This window comes from Ipomoea triloba, chromosome 4 (assembly GCF_003576645.1).
Source record: "Ipomoea triloba cultivar NCNSP0323 chromosome 4, ASM357664v1".
Classification (NCBI taxonomy): Eukaryota; Viridiplantae; Streptophyta; class Magnoliopsida; order Solanales; family Convolvulaceae; genus Ipomoea; species Ipomoea triloba.
Genome location: NC_044919.1, coordinates 12,962,398 through 12,975,796, shown reverse-complemented (window position 1 = coordinate 12,975,796; position 13,399 = coordinate 12,962,398). Strand labels below are relative to the sequence as shown.

Sequence of the window (13,399 nt, the reverse complement as noted above, 5' to 3'; positions counted from 1 at the left end):
GCCCGCCACGTGGGTGTAATGGGTAGAGTGTGTGGTACACGCACTTGCAGAAGGGGATACCTGTGATGGTGAATGATTGACGAGGTTAGCACGTTTATTGGGATCATTTGGTGAATCATGTACTCCGTAATATTGAAATTGACTAGGAATAAAATTATTTCTTCTTTTACCAAGCCCCAGCCTCCCTGCCTCATCACTCATGAGGCATGAATAATAGCGCAAATTATACTGTGGACCATGGTCCAGAACATGGTCATGGTTGATACTGCAGTTGTGTTGAATGGATACTGCAGTTGTGTTAAAAAGATACTGCAATTGTGTTGAAATGAAATTGCAGTTGCGCAGAACAGAGGTCGTTCATCTGTTCAATATAACTGCAGTATCAGTCCAACACAACTGCAGTATCAGTTCAATACAACTGCAGTTCCAGACAGATGAAACGGTCTTTGTTCCGCATAACTGCAGTATCAGTTCAACTCAACTACAGTATCAGCCATGACCCATGGTCCACGGTATAACTACTGGAATAATAGTATACATAATACATTAATAAATTAATATAAACTAGGAAGTATAAAGCATAACATTACAGTTATCATAGCAAGTGTAGAATCACCAATCCTTCTAGTTGCATTGCCACCATCAACACTAAATTCTGTAAAATAAAAAAATAGTAGAATTTTAAAATTAGAAAACAATTTGACATGTTAAAACTAAATAAAAATGGCATTAATGTTAGGAACTAGGAATTGTTAGTGACTTAGTGTGTTACCTTGTTCAAATCTCTCCAATTCCTCAAGATTTTCCTCAATTGACAAGGGGGGTATTTGGCAGCCTAAGCCACTCGAAGTCGACGACACCACCACATGCCACAACACCAGCGCAACTTCGAGCTTCCACCAGACTACAGAACAGATGGAACTCAGAGTCTTAAAGAAGTAGATAACAGACTAGAGTAGTAGAGAGAACCCAGAGTAGTAGAGAACTTAGAGTCTCAGACTATCAGAGTCTTAGAGAAATCAGAATTGCGAAAGGATAAGGGAGAGATCAGAGATTAGAGAAGAGAGAAGAGAGAAGTGAGAAGTGAGAGCTCAGAAGAATGAACCCTAGTTTCTACAATCGTGACTGCGCAAATGAGGAAACACTTGGATTTCAGCCTTATCAGCACGCGCGCGCGCACACACAGATATATATATATATATATATATATATATACACATACATACATACATACTAGGACCAAACGACATCTCACAACCCTAAACCATACGTAACCCTATCTTTTCTCGGATATTCGGGCAGGTCGAATTTGATATTATCCCCCACCCGGATCCTATTAACCCACGCCGTTTCGTAAAGCGGTTCGGTTTACTGATGTCGGGTTTAATTCTGCTTGGGTGGGCTTTTAAGGATGTCGGGTCGAACAGTTTTTTCAGGTTGTTTGGTTTTTGCACAGCCCTAAATCTCAAGACTCATAGACTATGATTCCCATCTAAGTGTGATAAATTTAAAAAGGGTGTGTCTCTTGTGCGACCAGATCTGTGAGATGGTCGGGTCAAAATGAAAATGCAATACTTATACTAGAAAATGTAATACTAATCAATAACAAAATTCTTGTTACTTATAAGGGAAATTGTAATAAAAATGTAATATTTAGATGTTGAACAGTTATGAAATAAAGTGTAATATTGATGAGAAAAGTATTATATTTTGATTTAAAAATATTATATTTTTCCTCATAAGTAACAAACAATTTATTCATAATTAGTATTGTATTTTCTAGTATAAGTATTACATTTTCATCCAGACTTGAATCGTCCACGATTCATTACAAGAGAGTCACCCTAAAATCACTTATATTCCGATCCAATATAAAATTCAATTTCGGTTTGAATGAAATGCCATTTTTTTGGAAAAGAAAATTGCCATGCATTCATTAAAGCAAATGTTCAATACAAGGAGTAGTAGTTAAATGAAATGCCATCTTAATCACAATTACAACACAATAAAAATTAGATTATAAACATTTATCAAATCAAGAATTAGTAGTTAAATGAACAAAAACCAAAGCATAGATTGAAAGGTATCAATAATTGCAAAAGAAAAAAAAGAAGAAAAAAAAGTTGTTTTCTAACGCAATGAAAAAAAAAAGCAGCGCCTAACATGCCAACGGGTACATGCATTGCACACACCCGACTGAGCATTTAAGTGCTCGGAACGAGCAGAGCACCACTCCATCCTTTGTTTTTTCTCTCTAATAAAAATAAAAAAATGCAACAGTGATTATGAACTAATAAAGATCGAAAGGAGTAAATTGCTGACATTATTGACATTTGAATAACTAAGTAATTGATTGAACATATTGATTAAAGATATCGATACTTTTTAAAATTATTGAAATCTATCTCAAAATCTTTACTTTTTAACATCAATCTATATTGTTTTTGAAAAACAAATGAATCTGCCCCTCTATGATCTGACCAAAATTTATAAGTGTAAGTGTTATAAGTGTAAAATATTTAATTTTGATGTTAAATCAAACATATATCTAACTTCATATAAATTTAAAACAATTCGAAACACAATCAACTTATCATACAATTAAAATTTAATCAATTTTAAACAAGGAACGAATTAAAAATACATTGCCTTTTTTGTATAAAACAATTTGATCCAATTGGTATCAACATTCACAAAAGGTCCATCCAGCATGACTAAGTCAGTTTATTGTCAAAATCGAATAAGAAAATCACACTCTACTTATTAGCACAAAAAAGAAAAGATCTTTTTAAAGTAGCTATCACATAAAATACACAACCCTAAAAATGAATCCAATTCGAAAAGTCATTATCTTGCTTAAATTTTTTTTAAACTTGAACTCAAAATTCAAGAAAATGAACAAATAAGAATTAGAGACTAACATAGTAAATTACCTTGAGTGATTAAAATTGGGAAGAGAAGTTGAAGAGAAGACCAGGGCAAGAGCACAAGCAGTACAACAAAGGAGGTTTGAGTGTCTAGCAGAGGGTTGAAACTCTTATAGAGGGGAGAGAGGAGCGGAGGTTGAAGGGGTAAAACTAGGGATATTAAAGTAGGTTAAATCTTGTGGGTTGGTCCTAAAGCATCCCGTCGTGAAGCAAGTTAGAACAAATAATTTTTTACCCTCCTACATAATATCTTCTCTACATATTTCGTCTGGATGTTCAAACTAACTCGTGCAAATCAATTTTCTTTTTATAAAATATGAAAAATATGGAAAACTTTGAATACGATGCAAATACACAAGTACACAACATTTATAAAAATTAAAAGAATATTTAGTACAATGACATGCATTTATTGAAATCCCAAAATTATTTTTCAATTTTGACCAAATACAAAGATTTATCATATATAGTATATATTTATAAATACATTGATTATGATTTTTTTTTTCGTGCATAATAACTGTATTGCAAATTATTTTCAAAAAAAAAAATGTATTGCAAATTTAAGAGTATGAGAATGATTATCAATAATTATTGCAAAATTATTGCATTTAAGTATCAATATACAATACCAGTTTTTCTTGTGTCAAAGAAAGAATGTTATGTTTGCATTATCTAAAATAAACTTATAATTTGTGTGTTAGATTCTATACTATCATTTTATAGGTCTGAAACATAGTGAAAAAATAATACATATATCTGAAAAGAGTAAAATGTGTTATTGTCCAAAAATTTAAGACCTAATGTAAAACACATGGCTTGAATTCAAGAAGAGGGCAACCAACTACATTGTACATGCGTTCATATTAAAATGCACACATACACATCATGCATCCACCACCACCACCAAGGCAAATAAGGACCAAAATCCCCAATCAATTCACATATAGTGCACAAAAACATCATTAGGTGCAAACGACACCACAAACAAGTACACAATACGCATATGTACTATAGTACACACATGCCACACATATACGTTGCATTGCATACATGTTCACATTGAAATGCACACATACACATCATATACCACCACTACCAGTAATGAATATATGTATGTATAAAAATGCTAATTGATTCACATACCTGTCTACTTCACCAACACATCATTAGGTGCAACCCACACCACAAATAAATGCACACACATATGTACAATAATGCATACATGTTTACAATGCGCACACACATAAAATAAACACAAAATGAACACAATGCTACAACGAGGGTGCACACAATAAAAAGGCACTATATACCAATCATCTATTGAGGCAATTCAATGATATGCAATTTTTTCGTTCAATCCCATGCATTAATGTCAAATATAATATAATTATGGAATAATGTATGTAGTCCATAAGGGACTTTATTTGAAAATTATTCCCAAAATATAGTCATGCATGCTATATCACCAAATCAATCTAACACTCATGCTTTCTTTAAAACAATTTCGTTTTCGCTGGCTGCTGGTTTCTCTGGTGGAGTAGGTTGCTTCTCATCAACTGGATTTTTCTCCTTCGTTGGCATTGGCGCAAATGGTGAACACAATTCTGGGTTCTTTTTCTTCATTTCGGCAACGTAGCCTCTGCATGCATAACAACTACATTTAAAAATAATGATGATGATGCCAAGGACCATGTAGTCCAGTGGCATCAAACCCTTCCCTTTATAAGGGAGGTGGTGGGTGAGCCCAGCCTCAGTGGAGGCTATACTGACTCTTGTGCTTCAATAAGTTGAGAAAGTAGTTATATATGAACAGATACTGCATTGTAATAGAGTTAGTAGTATTCAAAAAATAATAATAATGATTATCATTATAGTCATCATCATTAAGAAATGTATTAATGATGTAACAATTGAATGTTTTACTAAATCTACATATTTCATTACTTCTCTCCTAAGCATAGGTTCTCACAAGATTGGAAGCCAATTCTATCACGGATCTAAAAAACTTAATGGCTTTAAAGCAAAAGACAAAAATATTATTTCAAACAAGGAAAAAATACTATAATATTTTGCTAATTATTTCAAACTTTGAGTGCACACCACAACATTATCAAATTTTGTATTCAGTAGTTAGTTACTCTATAGAATTCAACTACCAATTTCTTAGGACCCTAGATTTTACTTTTCCCGTCAATTTCAATTACAATTGCACTTTCAATTCAAGTTGTAATTATATTCAATTTCCTTTTCATTGTTGAAGCAAGGATTGAAGATTAGATTTACATTTTCATCATCAAATATATAAGTCATCTCTCTACTTTTATTTCATTACGACTTCCTTATTTTCTTTTAATATTTAGCTTTGATCTTATATTTTGTGTTTGTTATATATGGATTTCCTTTTTTATCTTGAATTCCTAGCTATTTTCATTTTGATCATGAGTGACTCTTTCTCCTATTCTTGGTTTGGTTGCTTTACCTAGACCTAATGCTAGTTCCTATTCAGCCGCACCACTAGGTATACAAATATACACCACCATACCTAATGTATTGTGAATTCAACACAAAAATATTATTTCAAACAAGGAAAAAATATTACTACGTATAGTATTTTGCTAATTATTTCAAACTTTGGGTGCACACCACACCACTATCAAGTGTATTTTATTATATGATTTATATCTAGAAGTGAATGCACATCCCTTACATGTTTTTGGGATGGACCGCCTGTACTTTCTCTTGTAGCTCAAAAAGTCAATATTCCACTACCGGGACTATATATAAATGTGTGTGTGCGCGCGCGCGCGCGTGAAAATGCATACCTTATGGTGAACGGTTTAACCTTGGAGTTAGCAAAATTTTTGACTTGACGTGTTTTATCCATGGCAGTTGTTCGATAAATTTCTGTATAATTTCAAATTATTGAAATAAAGAAAAGTCAATAACAGTTTCTAATTTAAGAATGAAACAAATTATACAATTTTGAATGGGAAAAGTTTCAATTATTAAAAATTTAATATAAAAAATACAATAGTGATTCATTAAATAACTCAAAATTGCAAACATTGAACTCAAGGGGTAAACAGGTCTGTTAATATAGCTTATCGGCCAAATACCCAAAAAGAATTTTTTTTCTGACTTTTCCCTAAATCATGAATTCTACACAGTATTTCTTAAAATAGATAAAAATATACTTGAGCAGTTGAGCCATTCGACCAAAGCAAACTATCGTATCACACAGTCAATTTATGAATATTATAATTGAAAAGTTTTCAAAATAATCAATGCTAAAGTTAGGGTTGAAACCTTGACCAAAGGGAGTTTTAGCAAACGCGTGCTACTTCTCTAATATTCTAATAAGAAAACAAATATATAGAATTGAATGTCCTACAAAGTGTAGTTTGAGGAGTAATTCTTTGCCAAATTGGTACAGGCTAATGTTCCATTTTTCTTTCCCTGTGAAATACTGAGACCTATCAATTGCTCTGATTTTTTCAAAATGCACAAATTTTAATCGCAAAAGTCATGAGATATGGAGAAATATGCTTGATTCAAAAATAAATCTAACAGTACATAAATCTAAAATAGTTTGAAACACAATAAATTAAACTACTCAAACGATTAAATATATCAACACCATTAGCATGAAAAGAAAAGATTTTTTTTTTAAAAAAAATTTGTTATCACATAAAAATTACATAACACCAAAAATGAATCCAATTTGTAAAGTAATTAATTCTCTTGCTTAAAAATTTAACCTAAACTATAAATTCAATAAAACAAAAGAAACAAGAACTAGATACTAATATACTATTACTTTGGGTAGCCGATGAGGGCAAAGGCAAAAGCAGCCAAGCAACGACGTGAGTAGAGGACTGGGCGTCAAGTAGTAGAATGGAACTCTTATAGGGGGGGGGGGTGATCGAAGAACGGAAGGAAGGAGTAAAACTAGGGGTACATCGGCGCTGGTTTTGCTGTAAAGAAAGCTAGAATAATTTATTTGGAACCCACAAAGAGGCACGCTTTACAAGGTTTTCATGTTGAATTATGCAGGCCAGTCTTGAATGGTCACGCTGAAAAGCAAGTTCGGATAAATAGTTTGGGCCCACAAAGAAGCCGTCTTTGTGTGCTACAAGCCAATTTCCGCTGGCATAAACAACTATTATTACTAAAGCAAAGCTAAACAAAATGTTATACTCATAAGTTTATCTCATCATATATCATTAGTTATATATCATAGACTAGGTGCATATAGGCCTTGATAGAGAATGTTAAAATTTTAAATATTCTAGACTAGAAATTAAAAAATTGTATAGGCTCCACTTAAATTAAAAAAAATCCAAAAATATTTGAATATTTAATCTAAAAAATCACTCAATAATTTGAATTTATGATTAATTTCATAATTTTGTATATGTTCTTGAATTTTTGAATTTGGTAATGAATGTAGATAATTATATTGGTGTTACTGAATATGTTTTCCAAACAAGAAAATAAAGATTTTCAACCTCTTCTAACATCGGAGCATCATTTTTATTAACTTTTGTATATCTTTTGAAACATGCAATTTTTCCAAGTTCTAATTCTATTAGATTTTCATATCTTTTGTAAAAGATCTAGAGTTTGGCTCTCCTACATAATATCTTTAAATCTCTACATAGATGTTCAAATTAACTCTTGCAATTCAAATCAATTTTTTTTTTATAAAATATATTTTAAAAAAATAGAAAACAGAAAATATGAGGTAAATGCACAGTGTTTTAAAAAAATTAAAAGAATTTTAAGTACAATAACATACATTTAGTGAAATTCCAAAATTAATTTTCAATTTTGACCAAATACAAAGATTTATCATATATAGTATTTATTTAATACATTGATAAAGATTTGTTTTTTCTTATATTGCACTTGCATGATAAATGTATTGCAAATTAAATTTAAGAGTGTGAGATATTTCTATATTGAGTATGAAATGCATACATGAGAAATATTAAAATTTCAAATTCTTAAACAAAATTATAATGTGCAGTGGTTGGGTTAATTCAGTAATTCTACTCAGATTCATTTGAATGGTATAACGAGAATGGTTAGTTAATAAAGATTGAATTAAGAACGGTATAACTAAATAGTTTTTTTTTTTTTTTGAATTAAGTAATTCTTTAACATTTTTGGCATCTCAGTAATTGGTTAAAGATATTAACTAAAGATACTAATACTTTTTTGGCATGAGTTAATTCTATTTTTGGTCCTAGATTTATAGGTGGCAATCCACTTTTTGTTTTCGTTTTTGTTTTTGTTTATGTTTTTTTTTTTGTTTTTTTTTTTTTATCAAATCATCCACATTTGGTCCTAGTATTATTGCGTCATGACCATTTTTTATTCTCTGTTAACAAAAAGATTTTAGTGTCGTTAAATACAAATTCATTTCGGTCTTCAATTACAATTTTTTTTTCAAAAATATAAACATAAAAATATAGTGGGGTTAACTCACTGTATATAAAAATGATCAAAATGTCTTTGTATTTAATGACATTTCAACGATTTTGTTCACGGAAGACCAAAAATGGTCATGCCACAATAATACTCGGACCACATGTGGATGTTCTGATAAAAAAAAAGACTAAAACTGGACTGCCACCTATAAATCTATGACAAAAATTGGAATTAACTCTTTTTTGGCATGGACTCTGTGGGACGATTGTTCAAGCATGCTGAGACTGGATGTTCAAAGAATGGGAATTGACCATAAAACATTCTCCCCATGAATAAAACTAGGAGAACATGTTAAAAATTTTGTGGCCTAGTTTTGAACCTTCCACGGTAAATCAAATTAGAACAAATTATTTTCGACTTGCAAAGAAGCATGCTTTATAGGTTTCACATGTAAGGTGAGTTAAATTATGTAGGTTAGTCTTGACTTGTCACGCGGCAGAGCAAGTTAGAACAAATTATTTTGGACCCTCAAAGAAGCATGCTTTACATGTTTCACATGTTAGATGAGTTAAACTTGGTAGGTTAGTCTTGAATTGTCACGCACTAGAGCAAGTTAGAACAAATTATTTTGGATCCGCAAAGAAGCATGCTTTATAGGTTTCACATGTTAAGTGAGTTAAACTCCGTAGGTTAGTCTTGAATTGTCACGCGATAGAACAAGTTAGAACAAATGATTTTGGACTAGCAAAGAAGCATGCTTTACAAGTTTTACATGTTAGGTGAGTTAAACTTTGTAGGTTAGTCTTGAATTGTCACGCGCTAGAGCAAGTTAGAACAAATTAATTTGGACCCGCAAAGAAACATGCTTTACAGGTTTCACATGTTAGGTGAGTTAAACTCTGTAGGTTAACTTGAATTGTCACGCGGTAGAGCAAGTTAGAACAAATAATAGGGACCCACAAAGAGCCCGTCTTTGCTTGCCACAAGACAATTTGGGCTACCATATACACCTGTTATTATTAACAGCCAAGCCGAAAATAATGTTGCGCTTACTCACGAGTTGATCTCGTCATATATCATTGGTTATATATCATAGACTAGGTGCATATAGCAATATACATGGCCTTGATATTGGATGTTAAATTTTCAAATATTCTAGACTAGAAATTAAAAATTGTATACTCTCCTCTTAAATTAAACAAATCCAAAAATAATTTGAATTTTAGATCTAAAAAATCACTCAATAATTTGAATTTATGATTAATTTCATAATTTTGTATATGTTTTGAAATTTTGAATTAGGAAATGAATGTAGATAATTATATTAGTGCAACTGAAAATGTTTTCCAAACAAGAAAAAAAATAGAGAATGGAATATAGAAAAAAAAAAACACAAAACAAAGAATCGAAAACTGAAAATATGAGGTAAATGTATTACTTTTATTAAAACGAAAAGAATATTTATTACAATAACATACACTTATTGAAATTCTAAAATTGGTTTTTAATTTTCACCAAATATAAAGATTTATCATATATAGTGTATATTTAACTAAATGATTAAAAAATAATTTTTTTCTTATTCTGCCCTTGCGTAATAAATATATTGAAAATTTAAGAGTGTGAAATATTTTTGTGTTGAGTATTAATAAAGGCATACATAATAAATATTAAAATTTCAAATTCTCACACAAATCTATACTATATATAAAAGTATATCCTCTTCCAAAATTTTTCCGCCAAAACGTAGGGGCATTTTAGTAATATGGTAATTATTATGATTTAGAATAATATTAATTACAATTGGTTATAATTCGTTATTTGTAATTATGGTAATTATTATGATAGAATTTATTATTATTATGATAGAATGACAGAATAATTTTAAGAGAAACAAGAAATTGAGTAACATTTGTATGAGATCGTCTAACGGATTCTTATACGTGATACTAGTTGGGTCGGGTCGACATGGTCTTGTAATACTTATAAGTAGAAGTATAACTTTATTTTTTTTTATCAAAAGTATTACATTTTCCCTTATAAGTAAGTTGGCAAGTGTTTATTACTTATAAGGGAATATATATATATATATATATATATATATATATATATATATATATATATAGTCATAATCAGGTGTGGCCTAGCCTTAACGTGCGGTCAGTGTGGCCGCACCACTATGTATACAAATATAAACCACTCAATGTTAGAAAATGCACAACACAAATATGCACCATTAGGTACGCATCACCAAAAAACACACCACTAGGTATGCAAATATACATCACACAGTGTTAGGAAATATACCATTAGGGGCAGGGGAGCTATGGTGCAATATTTTGGGTGTGTGGTGTGTTTTTTGGTGTTTTTGTGTATTTTCATTGTGGTGCATTTTCTAACATTGAGTGGTGTATATTTGTATACATAGTGGTGTATTCCGCACCGGCCGCACGGGAAGGCGCGGTCATATATATATATATATATATATATATATATATATATATATATATATATATATATATATATATATATATATAGATTTCTATTCATATGCGGCCTGTTGCTCCGGTGCGATCGTGCGGCCTTATCTTTGACGTCTAATTCGCCTAATCTAATGGTGGCAATTGCATTCACGCAAGTTAAGTGGAGAGCTTTTTGGTACTTTAAGTATCTATATTACGTGAATTGAAATGGTGCATTTTAGTATATTGTGTGGTGCGTTTTAATACATGTTGTGGTGCGTTTTATTACGTATGTTGGTACATTTAACTGTGTTGTGAAATGGTGTGTTTTAATCCATCATTTGGTGCATTTTCATACGTAGAATGGTGTGTAACTGTGTTGTGGAATGGTGTGTTTTAATCCGTCTTTTGGTGCAAGAGAAAGTAGCAAACAAAGGTTTGAAATATAAATTGATTTTGCTACTTGAAATCATTTTTACAAAAATTTAAAAAAAGAAAAAGAAAAAGAAGAAAAGTACAACCGAAGTAATTTATTAAATGAATGAAAATTGCATAGCTTGAATTCAATGGGTAAACATATTCAAACATTGCTTATAGGCCAAAAACCAATTAAAAGTTAAACTATTCACTAAATCAAGTCTTGAGATATGGAGAAATATGTTTGATTCAAAAACATATCTAACCGTACATAAATTTAAAATAGTTTGAAACACAATACACTCATCAAACAATTAAAATTAAATCAACACCATTAGCATGAAAATAAAAGATTTTAAAAAAAAATTATTTATCACATAAAATTAAAAAATACAAACCCAAAAATGAATCCAATTTGTAAGGTAATTAATTCTGTTGCTTAAAATTTTTAACATGAACTATAAATTCAAAAAAACAAAAGAAACAAGAAATAGATACAAATATACTATTACCTTGGGCAGCCGATGAGGGCAAAGGCAGAAGCAGTAAAGCAGTGGCGTGAGTGGAGGTCGTGATGTCTGGTTGTAGATTGAAACTCTTATAGGGGGGAGTGAAGAACGGAAGCGGTAGGAGTAAAAACTAGCCAGGGGTACATGTTAAAAATTTCGTGAGCTAGTTTTGAATATTCCACAGTAAAGCAAGTTAGAACAAATTATTTTGGACCAGCAAAGAAACATGCTTTACAGGTTTCACATGTTTAGGTGAGTTAAATTCTGTAGGTTAGTCTTGAATCATCACGCGGTAGAGCAAGTTAGAACAAATAATTTGAGCCAACAAAGCTTAACAAAATGTTTTGGCATATACAACTATTGTTATTAAAAGCAAAGCTTAACAAAATGTTGCACTTACTCACGATTGTTACCCATACGTTGCACGGAAATTTTTTTGTTATTATGAATTCAAATTTAAAGAATATAAAAAAAATAAAAAGATGTTAAAATATACAATATAATAATATAGTTAGACTTTAATATATTTGGTCAAGTATCTATTTTCATAACATACAAAATTTAAATTTAAATTTAAATTTTGTATGGTTAATATAATCTCTAATCATGTACATATTTAGATAAATATATAGAAAAAGTAACATAATTAAGTTGATTTATTCTTAAATGTATTTATATATATTATAATTCTAAAATTATGAATAATAACTAAGAGAATTATACTCAGAAATTAATTTAAAAAATGTAAGTTTTAAATTTTGTATGAGTAAGTTTAAACTATAATCTGATGTATTTCCGTATATGATCCACCGGGTCTTTTTCCGTCCATTTAACGGTCCGAGTCCATCCGCGTTCGCTCCGAAAGGCACTGGAGCTGGCCCAGGCGAATTCATCACTTGTACTTGTACTGTGGGTATCGAACACGGGTAATCCCAAAGTTATTTCCCACAAAGAGAGTTCACTTGCCACTTGAGCTACCCCATTAGGTTATAAGTGCATACATGTATATATTTAAAAAAAAATCTAAATATTTATTAACACATATTTTGTTAATTTTATAATTTCATTTCCTTAATTATATTTCATATTTTATTAATTATAATTTAATGAAATTGCCACAAATATTGCCACGGAGAAATATTATATTTCTCAAATTCATTAATTATATTAATTATAATTACCAAATATTGTGGCAATTACCATAATAATTTCATTAATTATATTAATTATAATATTTGTTTTCTTCTAATATTAAAATATATTACCATAATAATTAATGAAATTGCCAATATTTTAAAATATATTACCATGATAATTACACGAAAGAAAGGAATTACCATAATAATTGGCATTAATTATAATTAAGAAATTAAATTAAAAATTAATAATATGTTAAGATAAGCATAATTTATTTTGTTTCAATAATATTATACCTTAAATATAAAAATATATATGTATATAGATTACCATAACAATTACACTGAAAAAGGTGAAGAGAATTACAATAAATAATTATTAGGTAATAACATTAATAATTAATTATTAAGAAAAGTATGATTTATTTTGCACTAATAATATTAATTTTATATATATATATATATATATATATATATATATATATATATATATATATATATATATATATATA

General features: G+C 30.0%; 1 protein-coding gene across 1 annotated transcript in view; it reads right to left on the bottom strand.

Annotated features, from left to right (window-relative positions):
- Positions 1 to 554: 554 nt before the first annotated feature.
- LOC116015826 overlaps positions 555 to 13,399 on the bottom strand; it is a 27,160-nt gene continuing 14,315 nt past the window's right edge. The window contains exons 7-8 of the mRNA XM_031255992.1: positions 773 to 904; positions 555 to 655 (exon numbers count right to left, since the gene is read on the bottom strand). Coding sequence (XP_031111852.1) covers positions 555 to 655; positions 773 to 904 — 233 coding nt within the window. The remainder of the gene's footprint in view (positions 656 to 772; positions 905 to 13,399) is intronic.